General features: G+C 33.6%; 1 protein-coding gene across 1 annotated transcript in view; it reads left to right on the top strand.

The window, feature by feature from the left end:
- Window positions 1-5,386: 5,386 nt before the first annotated feature.
- LOC128207648 (uncharacterized) overlaps window positions 5,387-21,069 on the top strand; it is a gene marked incomplete at its 3' end in the record, with an annotated part of 35,599 nt that continues 19,916 nt past the window's right edge. The window contains 3 exon segments of the mRNA XM_052910704.1: window positions 5,387-5,482; window positions 11,116-11,269; window positions 17,434-17,577. Coding sequence (XP_052766664.1) covers window positions 11,172-11,269; window positions 17,434-17,577 — 242 coding nt within the window.

The raw sequence follows: 21,069 nt of genomic DNA, 5'->3' as shown, positions 1-21,069 counted from the left end.
TACTGTGATCTACTTTACATTTTTAAGGTAGAATTACCGTGTATTATTCACATCTATTTCAAATTAAATTAGGTATCCTTCATAAAAACCATTGTTTTCGACATTTATTCATCCTTAAGGACTGTTAGAACAATATTATTAATTGTGGTAAATCTTATTTGGGAGTAAGAGTGCATCTTTAAGTTAAAAAGAATAGTTCGAGTTTGAGTTTAAAATAGATCGTATTCTGTTTAGGGTCTTATACTACAAGCATTCTTAAAAAAAAAAAACACATCAAGAACATATATAAGTGTATAACCTACTTACCTTCTTTAATGAACAATGAGCTTTCTGACATTTCCGAAATAAAATTTATTAGTGTAGTATTAGTTTATTATAGCCTGTTATTTCGTGAACTATCTTCCATACTTAAAATACCCTACTCGAAGAAAAAATACCCGAACCGACCCGTCAAAAACTCTTCGACCCATTGCAGCTATAGCATTTGATGAAAACATAAATTGAATGAAATATATATATATGAAATAAAGGTATACTATTTTATCGTAAGAAGGAGAGTATGAAGCACAATTCAACATTCATAACGCATTTAACACATTTCCTCTCTCCTTAGTTTCTATATCCTATTTCTTCAATATTTAGGTTATGTGCAAAACATCTGAATCTAGTAAGAAATATACTGAACTTATTGCTATTGATACAAAATAAATATTTTACAATCGCAAAAATGTTATTTAAAATTAATATAACACTTCTGCTGCTTTGAATTTCTAACATGTTTATGTCAGGGTTGTAAGTACTTTTAATATGTCTGTAAATTCGTTACATTTTCGCAAGTTAATAAAGTAATAAAACGATATAAATAAAAAATAAACAATTCCATGCTCGTTCAACAACTGCTTAAATTACCATGTATTTATATATTCGCTATTAACATATTTAATACCTTATACATATGAGACTCGGATATCGTTTAACCTTTAACTAGTATTTAATAATTCGTATTTACAGGAACAAACTTAATGTTTGCTGTCGCCGTGCACATAGAGTTTGTTTGAAGAATTTTAAATACTTCTGCCATATTTACACGGCCGTCTTGGACTGCATTATGGCAGTTTAGATTAATATTTATCGTCATTCTTATATTTTAAATAAAAAAAATCTTAGACCAACAAAAAATAACGACAAAATACGATTAAATTTCTTGTTTCTTGTAAGTTGAACTACTTGACCTATTCAAAGAGGTAAACTTTCATCAACATTATAACAGGAGAAAATGATCAATATTGAAAGGCAAATCTCCTAGGAGTTTGTATTTATATTTTTGTTTAAAAAATTACAGAAAAAAAATAATGACCCCTATAGATTAATGACCCTCGGTATAGAAAAAAGACCCCTACTCGAAGAAAACTGACACCCAAAGAATCTTGGCCAGGGCGTCTTAATTGTGTATAGAAAATTCCCCTCTCACAGGAATAACTATCTTACCAAAATAAACTACTAATAACAAATATTACTGACTTTTATTAACACTAAAATTGCTTTAAAGGGGCTGTCTCACAGATGATAAAATAGCGAAAAAAAATAAAATTGTCAAAAAATGACATAAACTCGATAAAATCGATGTGTACAATGCATTGAAAGTTACTAACTGAAGTATCACATATATAGTTTAAATTATATTTAAGTTTAGCAGTTATTTCGTATTTTCCCATTAAAAAAGATTACTGGGTATGTCAACCAGGTAGAATTCATTCCTTATGCGTGATTGGCTAGTCGGTGTTATCACGTGATATTACCGAGGTAGGTGTATAGCTTAATACAATAGAATAAGCTGTTGTAGCGCAGTGAGTAAAACGCTGGACTACAATTTTGGCGACGCTGGTTCGAACCCGGTCTCCGAGACAATTTTTTTTTTACATTTTGGTACTTTTTTTACAATTATGATATCAAAGCGTAACACATTCTATTAGATAATTGTCCTGAGATTCGTTACAGAAAAAAACTTTTTTGGTGCCAATCTGTGACACAGTCCCTTTAAGATGTTATCACCTTCCAAACTTCCGGAACTTGTACATGCCTAAAATAACGAACCAACACGTTATTGTAACGTTGTGTCTTCTATGCTGTGCTGCTATTTATTAAATGTTTATGATACTTTTATGCATTCATTCTCATTAAATATTTATATGAAAAACTACAGAAACAAGCTTAGTAGCTAAAGTTCAAACATAAACCTAATTTAATGGCACAGGGTAAACGCCAAAGACATAGAACAAATCAGATTAAAAATAAATGAATATAAACAAAAGCAAAATTTAATATAGTGGTTCGTTTTCTAGAAAGTCTCTTTATTTCTGCAATTTCTGCTAGTTGGCCTCCCATTATGTATAACTTGCTGCTTGCAAGTACATTAAGTTAAATTTTTTAAAGTTCTGTATGCAATTATACATTATACCAAGTACAATGTAATTAAGATTGTGTTCTGTAATAGCGGGATGCTTTCAAACACTTCATCATATTACTTTCTAGAAAGTATCTCAATTTCTGCAATTTCTGCTAGTTGGGTCCCATTATGTATAACGTACGTGATTGTAAATACATTAAGTTAAATCTTCTATTTTCTATGTGCATTCATTCATTATACCAAGTAGTTAAGAGTGTGTTCTATAATAGTGGGATGCTTTCAAACACTTCATCATATAAATCGTATGAAAAGACGATTTATCACATCAAAACTAGTTAGTGCATTGTAGGTGAAAACTTTTCACTTAATTTTGCTACAGCAATAGTGCCAAACATCAGCGATATATTCATGTTCATTATTCAAAGGTCATTTATTGGGTATATTAGTATACCATAACTTTTCCCCATCAACATCTATCTCGAAGTCCCGGCTGTGATGGTACCGGCACATATCACTTTATCGGTCCCATCCCGAGACCAATGTCAACAGTCACTGATACCGATGTTCCCGTCATATAGCACTTTAATTGTTCCCTGCCCGGGATCGATATTGATAGTCCCGTCTTTTCCTAAAATAGGTCTCGGGTCCCGGCTTATATTGGGGCGATACTATTTCCCGGTCTCTCCTCGTAAAATCCGGTCTCATCCGGTCTCATAATTCCCGTATCATAACTTATGGCCTCGGGCAGCGGATTGTGTTGCCGATGTATGTTAAACTAATTTGACAATTTTATTTGCTTTTATATGTAACAAAATGGAATAAAATATATGAACATTATGTTTTAATTCATGCAATTTGTTATAGGTGTAAACTGTTTATGCAATTTGTTATAGGTGTAAACTGTTTATGCAATTTGTTATAGGTGTAAACTATTACGTGTCCATTTTTCGTGCTATTCGCTAACATTGAATAAATACGAATGCCTTCGTCATTATAACACACCTTAAGCAAAATATATTTTATTTGTCTACTGGAACTTTGCAATGATCTCTACTGTTTAAGAAATATGATGCTGATTGTATTATTTATTTTCAAATTTGGCTATATGTTAAAATCATATTATTTTTAAACTTCATTAGAGCCTTTGCATAACCATCATTTATTCTATATCATTGCCTTTATAATAAACAACAATATTTCTATACTAAATATGAATTCGAGAAAATATAGGTATAGGCATAACTAAATATATGAACCGAACAGTAGCCGTGCGTGTGTAATAAAACTGGCTTATCCGTTTATCATGTCCTTAACTAGGGACAGGCGCTAATCCCTGACACGCGTTGTTTAATGCATTGACACCTTTTATGGTATGAAATTATTGTGTATTGTAATAAACCTGTTATGAGGAGTTCCTTGAGAAAATATAATAAGTATAGTAATAATTAATTACCTACTGAAATATTCGGGAGGCTATTTTATAAATGATAGAGATACAAGATACATGAATCTTTATTTAAAGTCGAGTACTTTTTATCAAGAAACATTAGCTAAATGAGCTAATTTTTCCGACATGAATGACCTGGAAACAACAACCATCCTCAGTTCAAATTCTCTTTGATGGCACGAATCACTTGACAACTAGCATACAGACGACCAAAGAAAGCAGTTATTACTTTTACAATTGAGGTGAAAACATAAAATTACACAAGAACCCAAGAACAATATTCAAATACAACTAACAGAATTTTTTTTAAGTAACAAATCTCAGCAAATGAGGTTCTGCGAGTTCAACAACAACCAAATGTACATGACTGTGGTGTCTTTGCAACTGCTGTTGAATTTTGTTTTAAGAATGGCTATGTAAATACAAATGTCAAGTTCGTTGTTAGTGTCTATCTGTTTCCTAAAAAGATGAGAAGTCGCGATCGGCAGCGTTTTCTGGTATCCCTAAGACTTTCAAAATAAAAACATTATGTTCATTTGAAATGCTAGATTTCGTCGTTTGTTTAGTTATTTGCGATAATTGAAAATGCAAAAAAAGAGTCCACATGAAATACGTCGGGATAAAAATTAAAAATAGACAATCAGGCAGAAATACATTAGACAACTGGTCGTGGCAGTTCATCTCCTGCAACAAAATCATTAGTTAAAGATGCACTATTACTCCCAAATGATTTATACTACAATTCATGTTGTTGTTTTTGAACTTACCAAACATGATAAATACATATCTCATAATTGGCACCGTGTTGAATTTGAAAGAAAAGTGAAAAAAACACGATATTCCTACCTTATGTTATGATAGTTGACCACTTTAAATCTTTAAGCATTCACCAGTCTTTTAATAGTTTTGCGTACTCAGCTACACGGTTACAATCTTGTTATCAGTTATTTATATTTTGCATAAATATATTATTTAGTAAAAAGTTAAAGGTTTATTACTCAAAATTTATGTTTGTTATGAATGTGTTTGTATCGGTTACAAATACGAGTGTCACTTCAACAAAAAATGTTAGAATTTCTGAAGTACTGAGTTGACTTGCAAAATTGATTTACTTGTATTCATGCATTGTTTACATTTGTATTACTTTTATCATTAGTATACTTATAACTGAATTTAATATAGAAAAATAAAACAACAACAACAACAAAAAAACAATGTGTTTGTTATTGATGACATTAATTTTAGTACATGTGTATATTTTATGGGTTTTATTATCTTTGCCTTAATTTATTATTTGTTTTATTGATATAAAAAATGAAATAATTATCATCAAATATCTAATGTTTGTTTTCTTAACAACGTTAATCAACTGTAATCTTTTGCAATCCTATTACCTCCCGCGGTCATTCACACCTTCACGATCACGCCCGATACCTACTATAAAATTTTGAAAACAGAGACCGGATGAGACCGGGACCGGGAAATAGTATCGCCCCTTATTGGCTGCGCTCATTTCTATTTATAGCTGGCCGTGGAAATCCAACTTGAAAACGAAAATAGAGAATATGATGTCAGCTTGAAAACTTCTTTTTAATTCAATGTTTTTATTTTTTTAAATTTTATTATAGGTAAGTCACATAGTGAAATACTGTTAATGTAAAATGTTGCGTATTATACCAGTTGATTAAACTGTCCCACTTGATAAATCATCAGCAGGTGGCCACAATAGTCCAAATAATTGTACGTTGACGGATTTTTTTTAGATTTTGATATGGCAAATCCTTTACGGATTGGAGGAATCCCGTATAACACGTCTATTATTTTAGACTAGTAGCCACAATAATGTGCGTACTGGGTATAGTGAACATTTTTAACATTTGGCTATTCATTTTGTTCCCTAAACGCCACAAGTCGACTGATTCATCCCAATGTAAAATATATTCTTCAACTGTAAATCCACCATATTTAACACTACATTGTTAAATGGAACCACCTAAGTTAAACATAAATTATTTTTAGCCAATACCTTGGGCTTTCTCATAAATACACTTGAGTGTTTCATTTGGGACCAATAATACAGTAATCTTACTCCCAGGTTTCATGAAACTCAAATTTAGATTGATCTGTCAACGAAGCATCGCCAATTTTTTAACCATCTGGCAGGTACCTGTTATCTTTCCGCTCAATATACTTAGCCCTGTGATCTGTCATTCTTGGCTAGGAAACCAACAAGTGGGATATGGACGCGTAGTTGTCAAAACAAAAATCGTCAAAGACTTTGAAGCGGCTGTTTATATGACTAATCAGTTGATCACCATGTTGGCTGTCAGATTTAACATATATTATTACAACCCCAAGACTTTTCAACTCCATACTCATTTGTGAAATCAAGTTCAATTCCTTTGTCATTTCAACCCCTAAAAGCGCTAGGACTTTTCAGCCCCCCCCCCCCCCCCTTCAAAATCAAGATAGAAGCATACAGTTCAAAGAAAATACACAACAAATATACATACTTGAAACAAATGATAATAAAAGAATTCATAAAATATATACTGTACATGGAAAAAAAAAAAACTGTTTATTTACTTAGCTGTTTCGTTAAAAGCTTAGCCATAGATCTACCCTATCCCTGAGGAAATAATTGCACAAAATATCCTGTGCCTCGTTCTGCTCCCACAACTCTTGTACACGTGTGTCTGTGTCTGATGATGAAGGTCGAATTCATCATGCCATCATCCCCACCAGGGCTTCTAAAAACCTGGATCGGTCAAAATGACTAAGTCAGTACAAGTTGTAGAAACTCATGGGTTATTCACACATTCAAAACTACCCCCAATAGGTCATAAAAGTGTCTTAGTTACCATCAGACCAATGCAACCAGCTGCTTTTTCTGCTACGCAGACGCTTGCGATCGGTCCAATCACGTGTATCAGTAGGTCCCAGAAGACACAATTAAACAAACTATGTGTTAATTATGTGCTTGCAGCTATCCTGATTAAGTGTTAAAATCGGTCCATATTTTCATATGGCAATATGCTATGTCGTCGTCGGTCATTACACGATATATCCGTTTGTTGAGTACCAAACTGTTAAATTGAAATTGTAATAAAGAACCATTGCTGGTTAAAAACGGTTTTAAAGATAAATGCATTTGTCATTGTTAATCCGCGAAAGCATTAAAAATCTGAATTAATAAACCTAGTCATATAAAGGATATAAACAGCGACACACTTGATTAACTTCATAGTCTGAAAGCAGAGTGGGCCGCTTACGTCACTTTAATTCGCAGTAATGAAAAAATCGTTGTTGATATCACACTTAAAGCATGAAGCCCCTATTATAAATCTAGATATATATTATTATTCAAGAGTATCAGTTGAACGTTGACCACTGTAGAAGCATTTAGCAAATAAATCATAATAGTGTTTCATTTTTTGTCGTCTGACTGCTTCCGACCGGCCACAGTTAATTACGATCGCAGTCGTTCTTGTTAGAAACGCCACAGAACTCAATGATAATCTCATTTGAATTAAGCTTTTATCAATGACTATCTGAATCGGCTTTGCTGGCTCTAGAGCCCTCTTACAAATTGCAACATTGCAAAAACTTATTGACAGAAAAGACATCGCAAAAATGTGTGACATTCCTATATAATCAGACTTTTGAACAGGTCTTTCTTTTTTTGATGGAGGGGGATGGGGGGGTGCTGAATTTAAGGTTGATTGTCGTCGCCTCTACGGTAACCCTTGGTAGTGACAGAATACAAATTCTTGCAAAAAGAAAGTAACCGTTTTGTTCGAGTGGTTGGAGCACGGGCCGGTTACGACCACCCTACAGTTATCATTTCAACTGACCCCTGAAAGAGCCTGTATTGAAACAACAATAAAACAATATCTTAACATTCTGAGTACATGACCTAATCAAAACGATTATTGATGTTACAACTTGGAAACTGACTAAACCGGATCTCCACAAAACCGGAATCCTCGGTATACTGGACATTTTTCAGAGTCCCGGTTTTTCCCTTCTATTTTCAATGTGAAAAAATCCCTACAAAACCGGAACCCCGGAATTCCGGATAACGGACAAAAAATCGAGAAAATTTGTTAGTTGTCAACGTAATTTTACCTCACAAAACCGGACATTTATTTGTTCAAACATGTCAAAATAATTTTGTGTATTAGGAATTCGCAAATAACGTGTCACTTTGTTTTGACAGCCGGTGCGTCGTTAAATATAACACCTGTGGTGTTGTGTTTACTCGATAATCGATAATGATGATTGCGCTGTGGATTAACTGTCGCGCGATAATCAAACTTGTGAAAAGAAAATTGATTGAAACATTAATTTGTTTGTTGCAGAAAATAAAGAACTAGAAACGGTTATTTAGTGATCATTTTGGAGGGTTGTTTTATCTAAAGATTGCTATGATTGAATCAAATTAGATCGGTGCATTAATTAAACTATTAAACATACTAAACAAGCATTAAATTACGCGAGTTGTTTTATTTCAAGACTTGGAGAAAAGAAAAACGCAGAAATGTTTAATTATGCTTATCACTTTTGCAAGTGCATTAATCACGTCTCAACCACAGTCTAAACGTCGGAGAATTGAACTGTCCCTGGAGGACAAAAGCCTTTAAAGGTTAACTCAGTTAATATTTTGAGTAAACTTACTCCGTACATCAAATCCTCACTAAACCGGAATCCTCACTAAACCGGAAATTTTGCCCAGTCAGGACCTTGTTAGTGAGTTTCCACTGTATATATTATTGCATTCAACCCCATGTTACTTGTGGAGGAATATAAACAAACACACCAAAAAATAAAACACTCTGAAAATCATGAATAACACATAGTGTTTCAAATGCTTTCAAATTACAACTTTCACAAATCTTTTAACACCTAGTGCTGAATGGTTTTAAAATGTGTTGATAGTGCCTGAATTCATTTTCATTTGTAGAGGAATCAGGAATTCAGCATAACATTGTATTGTTTTATGCAATGATTAAAGAACGGAATGAAGGGAGCTTTTCAACACTGGCACTCGCACACCAATCAATGGGCAACACGTGTGACACGTGTCATAAATTCCTAAGGGATTAAGGGGCTTCATAAAACCTTTTGATTTAGGTTATAGATACTTGAAAAAAAACAGTTAATTAATGTTGTAATATTATTTCAAACTATGAACAGTTTGATAAATTCTGTGTATGATTTTCTTCAAAACCAAACAAAAAAATAAATTTATTTCAAACTTATTACCCTACTCCCATTTCAGAAATATTACCATAAATGACTGGTTATAAGACACACTTTTTCCCCTCAGATTTCAATGTAAAAAAATGCCTGCATCTTACAAACAGTAACAAGCTTTTGACATTTTAGCTGAAATTGGCTCTTCAGAGAAATAAATGGTAAAAAAACTAGTTTGGTTAGATTTATGTAGAAAAGGATGTCACTCATATCATCTCAATTGAGTTTATACAGGTTAAAACGGCAGTTTAAGATCCGTATACGGTGCCATCCAGTTACAAATTGTTAAAAACGTTTTATAACATGAATTTTTTTACAAAGAAACATATTTTGCTTTGTATTAGTATTGCATGGTTTAAAATTACGGGGTACCCAGGCACTAAAATCTTACATTACTGCATTAAGAAGTGAATAATATTAGATGCCAGGGTTTTCACTTTTTTAGTACAACAATGACAGATGCCGTTTAGGGTTACTCTCTTTTGGCTTTTCTCTCCATCTTTGCATTTCACAAAGGCTCGCTTTACCCTGGGCATATTCCGAGAATTGTCATATCCTTAAAGGAACTCTTATCACCTTTTTCTTTTGCTTGGCTACATCTTTAAAACGTCCAATTTTCTCAATTTGGATGCTTTTTGTATTAACCTTCACCGTGGTGTTTCTGCCCATACCGGTTTTCGCACCAATTCTACTTAGTATTCTGTATTTTTTAACTAATAAGTTTTGCAGATTTTTTTTTGTCTTGATTGGAGCTTTACGTGATGATAAACTGATCTCTTCACAGATAGCAATCGCAAACAGCTTTTGATCAAGGGGTACTGTGATTTTTTGTCTTGGAAAGAGCAAATTTTTGTGTTTATATCTGCAAACCAATGATAAAAGATTGCTGATAAAAGATCCGATCGCAGATTTGAATTTTTCCGTTCAAAAATTAATGTTTTATTGCTTAAAGTTAAACTGTTACTAACAGTTTAAGAAAAATGCATAAAAATTATTTTTTGAAGTTGAATATAAAAATCTGTGATCTTATTTTTGTCAGCAGTCTTATATAGCTGGTTTCAATGGTTTATCGCGAAAATTGGCTCGTTCCAATCCAAAAAATAACAAAGTTGTAAAATGTTCAATCTGTGAGAGTGCAGCTTTAAGGCCTTCATATTATTCTTGGTTTTGTTCAGCTCTTTTGAGATTCACATTCTTGGGCCATTTGCTCTTTGTGGAAAGTTCTTCTTACCAATATTCACTTATGGTTGTAAACTGCCTGCAACCATCTATTGTGTTGTATGGATTGTAAAAGATTCTTGACTTGAGCTGACTCTGTTTCAGGAGTCCAAATCTATTGAATTACTTGTCATAAGTGACACTCTATAGATAGTTGTAATAATAATTTAAATGAGCAGTGTATATTTGTTGCATTTCAAACTGACTGTGACTGATTTGAACCAGGGCGCAACACTTACGGTAACCCGATGACCCAAGACACCCAATTTTCTGACAAGATTACCACAGCCAATTTGCTAGGGAACCCGCCGGGTCACTAGATAAAAACAATTCTTTGCGATGTGAATTATGTCATTAATATTTCATGATGTGGCAATTTGTAAGCGGTGCTCCAGAGCCATTTCCCACATAGAAATAAAAGCTTGGTGAGGAAAGGCTTTAAAAAGACTGAAAGACTATAGACAGATTCTTAGTTTATTTTAAAACAATAAATTATTTAGTTGTTTTTTTGCCAAATTTATTTTAAAACAATAAATTATTTAGTTGTTTTTTGCCAAATTTTGCAGGATACCCTGTTTTTTTAACGGGTCACCAATTTTTGGGAGTTGTGGGTCACCTGATAAAAATATTAGTGTCCCGCCCTGTGGAAGTAATAGTTAAGGTGAAAGAATCTAAGTGATGTATGTAGTCCATTGCAGGATCATACTTTGACACTTGTTTCTAAATCAGTTTGTCAGGAGGTGTATTAAAAGAAAAATAATGATTCAGTTCATAATGCATTTTTCAGAACATTCATAAATAGCTGCCTGTGGACGTGGAAGAGGTCTCCTACTGTTCATTACAATGAGTGGGGACAGTATAGCTAGGTGCCTAGAGATGGTGATAGGAGGAGCTGGTGATGACCAACTCACCAGTAGCTGTATTTGCTCAATTACTCCGAGGTAAAACCAACATATTCACTGTATCATAACAATTATGTTATATATATATTTAGGATCTGTTATAAGTAGACATATAATACATTTTAATTCAGGAAATCTGTTTGTAAGCGAGACTATGGTGAGCTTACTAACATATTTCCTGGACATGTTAAATAAAATTGTGTATAACACATATATTATGATGAATAACAGATTGTTTTCATCACAGACTTTTTTGCTTTTAAAAAAACAAAACAAGAAAGACTTACCTGTTTCACCCGTGCTGATGATGATTGAAAGCCACAAACTGACAAAGCAATGCCATTTCCCCTGCTACATGCATTGCAGAAATGGAGTACTCAAAAAAACTTAAGACAAAATATGTATATCTGACCTTTTAATTCCATTAAGAATGAATACTGAGATGATATCTGGTGGAATCAAAACATGAACAAAATAATTTTAATGAAACTTGCTTTCTTTTTATTCGCCTGATCATACAACGTGGCATATTATAGTTTTATCTCTGGCGTAAAGGCAGGCAGACAGGGGGGCTTGCATGCGGCGTCCAGTATGTTGTCAGATCAATAACTTAAGAAGGCTTTATCACTCCAGAGTTATGACCCATGAATTGACGAAAACTTTATTAACAGTGTCTGCTTTCAAATTTGGCTTAACCTACAAGTACTTATCACCAAACTTGGTGTCCGAAAAAGAGGACACATCACATGTTTGATGACATCATATTTATGTGATATGTTTATGACGTCTTTTCCTGTTTGAGCAATAGTAAGTAGATATTAAGCAAAATCTTATTTCATTAAGAAAGGGCTGAGCGCGTGGAGAATCAACTTAGAATGTAACCTATTTTTTTATTGGCCAATACGCATTGAATTCAAAATATTGATTCAGTGTGTAACCATACTGTGAAAGTAATTCTTGAACAGGATGGCAAAAAAGATATTGAGTTTAATTTAATTATTTTAACAACAGTTCAACTTTGAAGGATTGATATCTTCCACATCCTTCCAGTATATATTTTGTTTATAGTGATTCTAATATGAAAAAATAATGTTCATGCAATGCTCACTAAGACTGCAGTATACAAAATGTTTGATCATTTCCTTATTGGTACTATACTGTTTGACAATTAATTATCATGTATTTGAAATAACAAATCATCAGTTGCTATTATTTTTCCAGTTTGTTGTTATACTGTAGATTCATTTTTTAATGAAAACTAAAAACCAATGCCATCAACATTTGCAAATGTATATTAAGAAACAAATGTATTATTTAAACAAAACAAAACAATTTTAATATTTTTAATGTATTATTTTGTTTTCAAGGGCTAAAAGAGAACTCACAAATAAATTTATTTTGAAAGAATGTAAACATGAAACTGCACATCATGTTTTGAAAGGGAAGTAACTATATAATGGACAGGAATAATACATTTCCAAATATGGTAACACTTTTGAATAGGCTGAGCTCAAAAAGCCGGCTGAAGGCTGATGAGCTGTTTCATTTGCTGAAAATGAAATTGTAATTTAAATACGGGCAAAACTCATTGGCTCGATATCGCTTAAGTCTGGATATCCTCTTTGGCCTGGACAGGTTTAAAAGGGCTGATTTTTTTATGCCCCCCTTCAAAGAAAAGTAGATGACCCCTATTGATTTTGGGGTTCATCTGGCCAAAGGTCAAGGTCACATGACTTTGAATGATGAAAAGTTGTCCAAGTGATAACTCGACAATGCCTTCACCCATGGCCCTCAAACTTGACTTGGAGGTTCGGCCTGACCAGTAGATGACCCCTTTTAATTTAAGGGGTGATCAGTTCAAGGTCACAGTGACCTTGAACGCAATAAGCTTGTCTGTGTGATAACTTGACACTGCCTGCACCCATGGCCCTAAAACTTGACGTGGAGGTCCATGCATATTTCGATCAGTTGTCCAAACAATCCTGACAACATGGCGCTCAAGGGGGGCATAATGTTTGACCAACAACTCTTGTTATTATCAAATTTAAACAGTTTGGGCAAACATGGCATCACTTTAATTTTTGTCTTTAAAATTGGCACGAGTATAAATTTAATTTTTTTTATAACATGTATAAATCATATAAAATTCAATCAGACGGCTCGATATCTTGAGGGTCAATATTTCTCCAAGCTCGATGTCATCTTTGCGGTCCCTAGTAAGAATTTTACACCTTGATTTGTTTGCTTGGCATCATTTAACACAAGGGGCTAATCGATTAGATTTGCTTGACTGGTATCATAATTATTATCAAATTTACACAGTTTTGGCAAACATGGCATCACTTTAATTTTTGTCTTTAATATTGGCACGAGTACAAAATTTTAATGTTTAATTTTTTTATAACATGTATGAATCATAATGCATTTTGATAAGGCATCATTCACATAAAAAAATTGCTCTGAATGTTTCTCCAATACATAAAAATGTAAAATACTGAGCAATTTAGAAAAGGACCCGGTACAACATAAGCTATGCATATGTGTTCCTCACTGTATAAAGATAGCTTGTTTATTGTTTTTGCATAGATGTTTTTATATTGTTATTTCTATTGCATAAATAAAAATAAATAAAAAATCAAATGATATTTTCATAGTATAGAATGCGTAATGTTGCAAAACTGTACGATGTGTATATGGTAAATGTCCAATAAATGCTCTCTCTTGCAGAGCTAACATAGCAAATAACAAACAAGGTCAACAATACTTTAACATATCAAAGAAAAGTACACATTCAGTAAGAAATCCCACTTGGCTCGATATTCTCAAGGCTCAAAGTATTTTGGCTGGTCCCTGGAATATTGAGCGGGTTTCGACTGTACAGGAAGTGAGGAAGAATGTGTTACATGAAATCAAGGAAATCACATTTCACTTGTATGATTTAAATGGAAAATGAACTACTTTACCACGTGATAAATTGCTTCATAAATGCTACCTGGGAAGGCAGTATTTTGCTTTGAAAGAAGGCTTTAAACAAAGTTAACTTCACTATCTCTCCATCATTTTAAATGAAACATAGCGCTGACTACGCCCCTTACGGAGCCCTGTCTTTGGTCTTTTACCCGCAGTTTTATTGAGAGTTTAGTTTCTTAAAACACTTCGACAAACCTGGCGTGGCACTGTCAAAACATTTTGGTTTGTCGAAGTGTTTGATGAAACTAATCACCTTATCAAACTTAGACTGCCCTTTGTTTGATTGAAAATGGTTTAGTAAAAGAATAGTTATCTTTGATTTTAGTCTGTATTTTAAGCAAAATGTCACCTTCCGACGCATATATGACGTAATTTATCTTGTGGTATACACACTGCTATTACTTGCTGGTATCGCCATATAATACATGTGTAAAACAGAAAAATATATATATATTTATCTATTAATGATCTGGGTATCTTTATACACATTGCAGAACACTGTTGTAAGCGGATTTTACTGAACACAGATTGTCCATCCATTCGTCTGTCTATAGACACAATCCTTTGCGAGCTTCATCTGCAAAATCCATGGCCGAATTAAATGAAACTTTAGAAGTGTTTGGTACCAAGCAAAGGGGTGTATGCTGTATTTTTTTAAAGAGTTACGGGCCTTTCCTGTTTTTTTTGTTCAATATCTGACTCATGCTGGATTTTTTTTACGGGCGTTTGTCACTTTGTTCTTTTTTTCTTTTTACATTTTTAGCTCGGCTATTCGAAAAATAGGGAGGCTTTTCTACGTGCCCCAGTGTCTGTGTCAGTGTTAGCTGTAGTAAAAGTTTTAGGGCAAGTTGGCACTTATAACTCCAATACCTTATTTTTTCAATTCACTTAAACCTTTACACGACTGTTCAGGACCATCACACTATGAGGGTAAATAACTCCATATTATACTAAATACAAATTATGGCGTTATGATTGGCTTAGGAACTTATGTGAAAGTCTTAGGGCACATTGTGTCAGGTTAAAACTTAGGGTAAGTTGGCATTTTTACTAATTACTTCTGTACCCTTCATTTAGTGGACTTCATACTTCATACAATTTTTGACAGGCATCTTACAGTTAGTTTAGAAAACACCATGTTATCTTAAATATAAATTATGACCCTTGATTGTCTTAGAAATTAAGGCAAAAATTTTAGGGCACATTGTGTCCTGTTTAAGTTTTATGGCAAGTTGAGATTTTCACTAATTACTTCTTTGCCCTTCATTCAATTGGCTTAATACTTCACACAGTTGTATATAGCCATTACACAATCAAGTTACATAGCTCCATATTATCCTAAACAAAATATGGCCCTTGATCAACTTAAAAAGTTTGGGTTAAAGTTTTTGGGCAACTGCTCAATTAATGGCCTTCAAACATAACACAGGAGCCATCACACAAATTAGGTAACATAACTCCATATTAACCCTGAATACAAATGATGGCCCTTGACAGGCACATTTTTTGCTAGACTATTCGAAGAATAAGGAGAGCTATATTACTCACCCTGTTGTTGGCGTCAGCGGCGTCGGCGTCACACCTTGGTTAAGGTTTTGCATGTAAGCCCTAGATAACTGTTTGGTACTGAATAACTTTGGTTAGGGTGGACATATTGTGGAAGAGCTTATGGAGGATTTCCGTGGGCATTGGGGCCCCTAGGGTCAAGGTCAAGGTCACTGTTACTACAAATAGAAAACCCCCCAGTTAAAACAAAATCTCACAACAAAGGCTGAGGTTCTTCTGTGAATCATTAAAAACCTGTATTCATATATAAGACTAAGCAGCATATAGTCGCTTGTATTTGGGTCAGTTTATCCCAAATTTATTGGGAATCCAGCTGATTTTAAGAGTCTATTATACGTTTAAATATATAACTGTATGGATCTTTATATTTCAAATTCACATTTTCGTAAAATTGATTAATTACAGAGTTTGAAAGCTGAAAAGCGTCGCTTATATCATTTTAAGGAAATCGTTGTCGATATCAAACTTATAGAAGACCTGATTTAGATTAATTAAAGATTTACAGTTGAATGTTGATCCACTGTAGTAGCATTATGCAAATAAATTATAACACTGTTTCACTTTTTGTCGTCTGACCACTTTTCGCCGGTCGCAATTAACTACGATCGCAGTGTTCCTTGATAGGACTGCCGCAGAATTTGATGAGATCTCATTCAGGAATAATTTTGTATCAATTACCATATAAATCAGTTATGATAGCTCTAAAGCAATGCTTACAAATTGCACTTCGCGAAAATGTGTGAAATAATTTTTCGGACATTTCTAGGATTTTTTGAGGATAGCGGTGGGGGGAGGGGGATTTTTTTTTTTGGGGGGGGGGTCGATGTCCTCGGGTCTGGACCGGTTGAGTCTCCAAACTTTTAGAAGCCCTGCGAAAGGGATTGCAATGAAACTTAAAATATAGATAGATGGCAATGAGAGGAAGTGTAGTTCACAAAAACCATAATCCTGTCCTGCATAATTTTGGATATATTTTTGCTTTACCTGATATTTTAGAGAATGTGTTCTTGTCTAGGCCGTTTCTTGGAAAATTCTACAGAGATTGAAATGAAAATTGAAATGCAGATATATGGCAACAAGAGAAAGTGCAGAACCTAAGAATGATAATCATGCTCTGCATGTTTTAGTTATCTCCCCTGAAACTCTCTTAATCTGATAGTTTTTGAAAGAGAGATTGTCCAGGCCATATTTTGGAAGGTACTAAGGGGATTGAAATGAAACTTATTGAATTATAGATAGATGGCAATGAGAGGAAGTGCAGTGCATAACAACCATAATCCTGTCCTGCATTGTTTGAGTTTTTCTCCCCTTTGCCATCTCTTACCCTGATATTTTTCAATAAGGGGTGCTTGTCTGACAAGTACTCAGATATTGAAATGAAACTTGCAAAGTAAATACAGTCGAAATCCACTATGTCAAAGTCGGGACAAATGGCAATTACTCTGTAAATGGCTTAAATAAGCGTTATGGTTCTTGTTTGAGTTATGCTCCTGATTATAAAAAGTAACAAAGGGCAATAACTGTAACAAACTAAAAGTTATGGTTCTTAAATAGAGAGTATAATTTTTCTAGTGTTGTTTTTCTTGAATGTCTTTAAGTTTAAAAGCTGCTTAAATTACATATTTGATAAATCACCATTTTCATGACCACGCCTGTTGTTGTTTCAGAAATTGCTCATGCAGATATAATCAAGATCTCAACTCCATGTACAGAGGATTAGATGTACATATTGCCGGGTCCAAGACTCTAGTTTGCCATCTTAGAACTTCATCTCATCCACCATTGAAATCCAAGATTTCTGAAAAGACTAGGTAACTTACATTAATGTTAATGCTATAACTTTTTATGTTTCCCTTGACTGGCTTTAGTTGGTTTTGAAATATAGTCGGATCTTGCATGCAGTTTAATATTAAATTCTGAATTGAGTATTTTACAGCCAAACATGCCCTTTTTACTTCTGGCCCCTCTTGTCAGCATTTTACCTGTAGACGGACAATTTTGCAAGATTTGATGGGGAAAAAAAGTAAAAAAAGCAGAATAAATAGCATTTCAGCTCTAGATTACATAATTGTTATACAAAAGTCCAACATTTAACATGATTGCAAAATTTTATATAAAATTAACTGGAAATATGCTGTATAAGGTCAAACTATACAGGAAAGTCATATTTGGGGGTATTTTTTGAAGTGGTCAATGTTTTATGCAATTTGATGTAATTTATAAGAGGAATAATATCATGGCAACTGTGATCCTTATTCTGTTCATAGAAATTGCCATATTCAAACATAACATTTATAATAAATTAGCAATTTATGGCAGCCATTTAATTCTTGAATGCCATCTTTAATTTCTTTGTTTGCGCGCAATTTATGCTGCCAGTTCCATGAACTACAGACTCTGCCTTGTTATTCTTTTAATCACCTCCTTATATAAGCCACATTGGGCTGATATGTCACTTCAATAATAAGTTGTTTACCTGAAGACTATGATGTATTTTAGCATACGCTAACTGCGCGAATGGAACATTTCGGAGTCTGCTTGTATGTAAAGGTGTTGTTATTTATATTAATTCACCCTTGCTAGTTTTGTTGTGGCGGTTTATATTTATTCATTGAAAGGTGCATGTATATCTAATTATTTACTTATAAGTTATTTTAATACCCTGTTGTTTGCCTTTAGAAACATATTCATATCCTGACAAAGGCACATAAATGTTCACGTCACATTTTTAGTTTGATTTTGTTATTAGTTGTAACGTTTATGTGTTTGTTTTCGTACCATGTATATATATATGTCAGTTTGGTTCAAGTTCTTGTGCATGTCTTACGTTGGCTAAGGTTAATTATATTAATGGTATAAGTTCTTGCAATGTTACATTTAGAACCAATATAAACTATATACTCCCCAGGTTGAGTGCTGTATACACAGTTTTGATTGAATCATAAATGTCTTTTGTGAACATTTTCAGATATTTCCGCGAATCATTGGTCGGATAGGTATTAATCATTGTTACATGGTTGTCGTAGCCTCTCACGAAATGCTGCATGAAAAGTTGATGTTGATTTGTTCACTTTGCTTCTTTTCTTCGATATTCTGATACAATATGTTTGAAATATTATTTACATATTTATTATGTATTTCTTATTGAACACCACTGGTCTTACTGTATTTGTATCCATAACTTCATGTCCAATTAAATTCTAATTAAATCCTGTTTGTATGTACTGATCATTTTTCACACAGAATTGCTATAAATATGCGAAATGCATGTTGAAGATACACTCCATGCCTGCATGTGAAATGCCAACATCTTCTGTGGCTGATTTGTTTCATCAATAGTATTTGGTATCCTAAGCATATTGTTGGGTTGCAAATAATAACTTTTTTCATGTTAGGTACTACTGTTTTTTGGTTTAAATTTTGAAAAGTGTTAAATATTCTGAATTTCTTGTTTGTGTTTTAATGTCTTTTTTATCGCTTTTTACAGGCACATAATACATCATTATTGTATTCATTTCAATGACAAAGCCGGCTATAGCCGAGCGCGCTGTCCTACGACAGCTCTTGTTTCTATTTCATTGTGCCAAAAACATTACGTAGAGCAGACTTCCCTGACTACTTTAGACAGAGTAACTAGTAAGACTTAAAATAGCCTTTCAGTACAGCAGGGTTCTCAGTAAGATTCGGGTGAACGTCTCAAATAGTAAAGTAACCGAAGAGTTACTACTTATTTTACTTAAAATTTATTGATTTTTCCAAATTTAAACCGGCCCAATTGCCATTTGACGTCCTTTTGGCCGGCAGCTGGTTCTTATTGAGAACACTAGTTCAGGGTCATGTATGATTGGGTTATAGCAAAGCTATTTGGTGTATCTGTTGTGGTTTATATGCTTTAACTTTATAGCAAAACATTTTGAATGGTCCTTGTAGTACCACTGTGGACCCAGTAGTTTTGTATCTAAAGATTAATATCTTCTGCATGTACTCATAAGTTTTAGCAGTCAGCCATTTTCTCCTTAATATGCCTGGACTGTAACATCTGGTTTTCTATTATGTGTTGCATATTTCTTTACAGGAATTGTTTTAGATGATAACTTTAGCCTTAGGCTCATTGTTAAATTATAATGACATACATTTAAACACTGTTAATCCGAAGTCGTCAAGACCCAGATAAAAACTTCAAAATAACGATATTTCGGATGAACAATTATTAGAAAATTACATGACAATGACAGCGTTCATGAATTATTGGTGACGTAAAATACTGAGTTGTGAAGATTGCAATGTTGGCTACATGTTACCAACATGTTGCATCGTTTAATATACATGCAGTTATTTTTTTAGTTAAGATGTTATTTCTCGCTGGACTTTGTTTTCATACTTCTCCTGATAAGTTTTTGAATTGTGGCACTGCCTAACACTAGTGATGGACTATAATCGAAAAATGGTTGGTTGGGCCTGAAATCAGCAACAATCGATTGTATTTGATCATAATTGATCACCAATTCAACAGGCAAGTTCTTATTATTCTTTTCTTTTTTTCTTTTTCATTTGTGTTTGCTTAATTTCTACCAAGTGTTCAGATGTTATTGCTAACAATATGGCCCAAAGCAACAACAACACTTAATAACTTAAAACATACACATAACATAAGCATTGTTTGGGATCATAAGTTATTGTACAAGATTAAAACTTCAATGATAGGGTACTGTCAGAAACCGATTGTACTATTGATAACCGTTTACTTGAGTGGAACCGATCATCGATGGTCAAACCAGAACCGATTTCCAACACTACTTAAGACCCTTCCCTTTCACTTCTGATCCAGTTATCCTCCTGGTTGGGTTACCGGGCCCTACTCCAGATTGGTCGGCGAGCTTTGAGACAGTTCAAATGCTGTTCAGATTGAGTAAATCTGAGCCATTATATACACTCTACACCCCCCAAAATAAATTGCTTATTATCTCACATCGATGTTTGTTACATAAGCATGCTCAATGTTTTCTTTTAACAACCCTTAAATGTGCTTCATTATCACCTCAAATTGATGCCTGCGTGCTATTGCTGTATGTTGTGAAAACTATGAGATCAAGAGTATAAAACAATGATTGATAAATAGGTATGAAATACTGATTCAGGACCTTAACTTCATAATAGCGATAATTTCCAAATAGCGATTTGGGATTATTGATGAACATCTTAATTTAATACAAAAGAAGTAATATCGAGAACGAAAAATAAATTCTAAATATCGATGATTTCGGAAAAACGTATTCAGATTAACGGTGTTAAAATGTATTGAC

The sequence above is a fragment of the Mya arenaria genome, chromosome 11 (genome assembly GCF_026914265.1).
Source record: "Mya arenaria isolate MELC-2E11 chromosome 11, ASM2691426v1".
Lineage (NCBI taxonomy): Eukaryota > Metazoa > Mollusca > Bivalvia > Myida > Myidae > Mya > Mya arenaria.
Note: the sequence above shows the minus strand (reverse complement) of the source record. Positions and strands in the feature narration are given on the sequence as shown.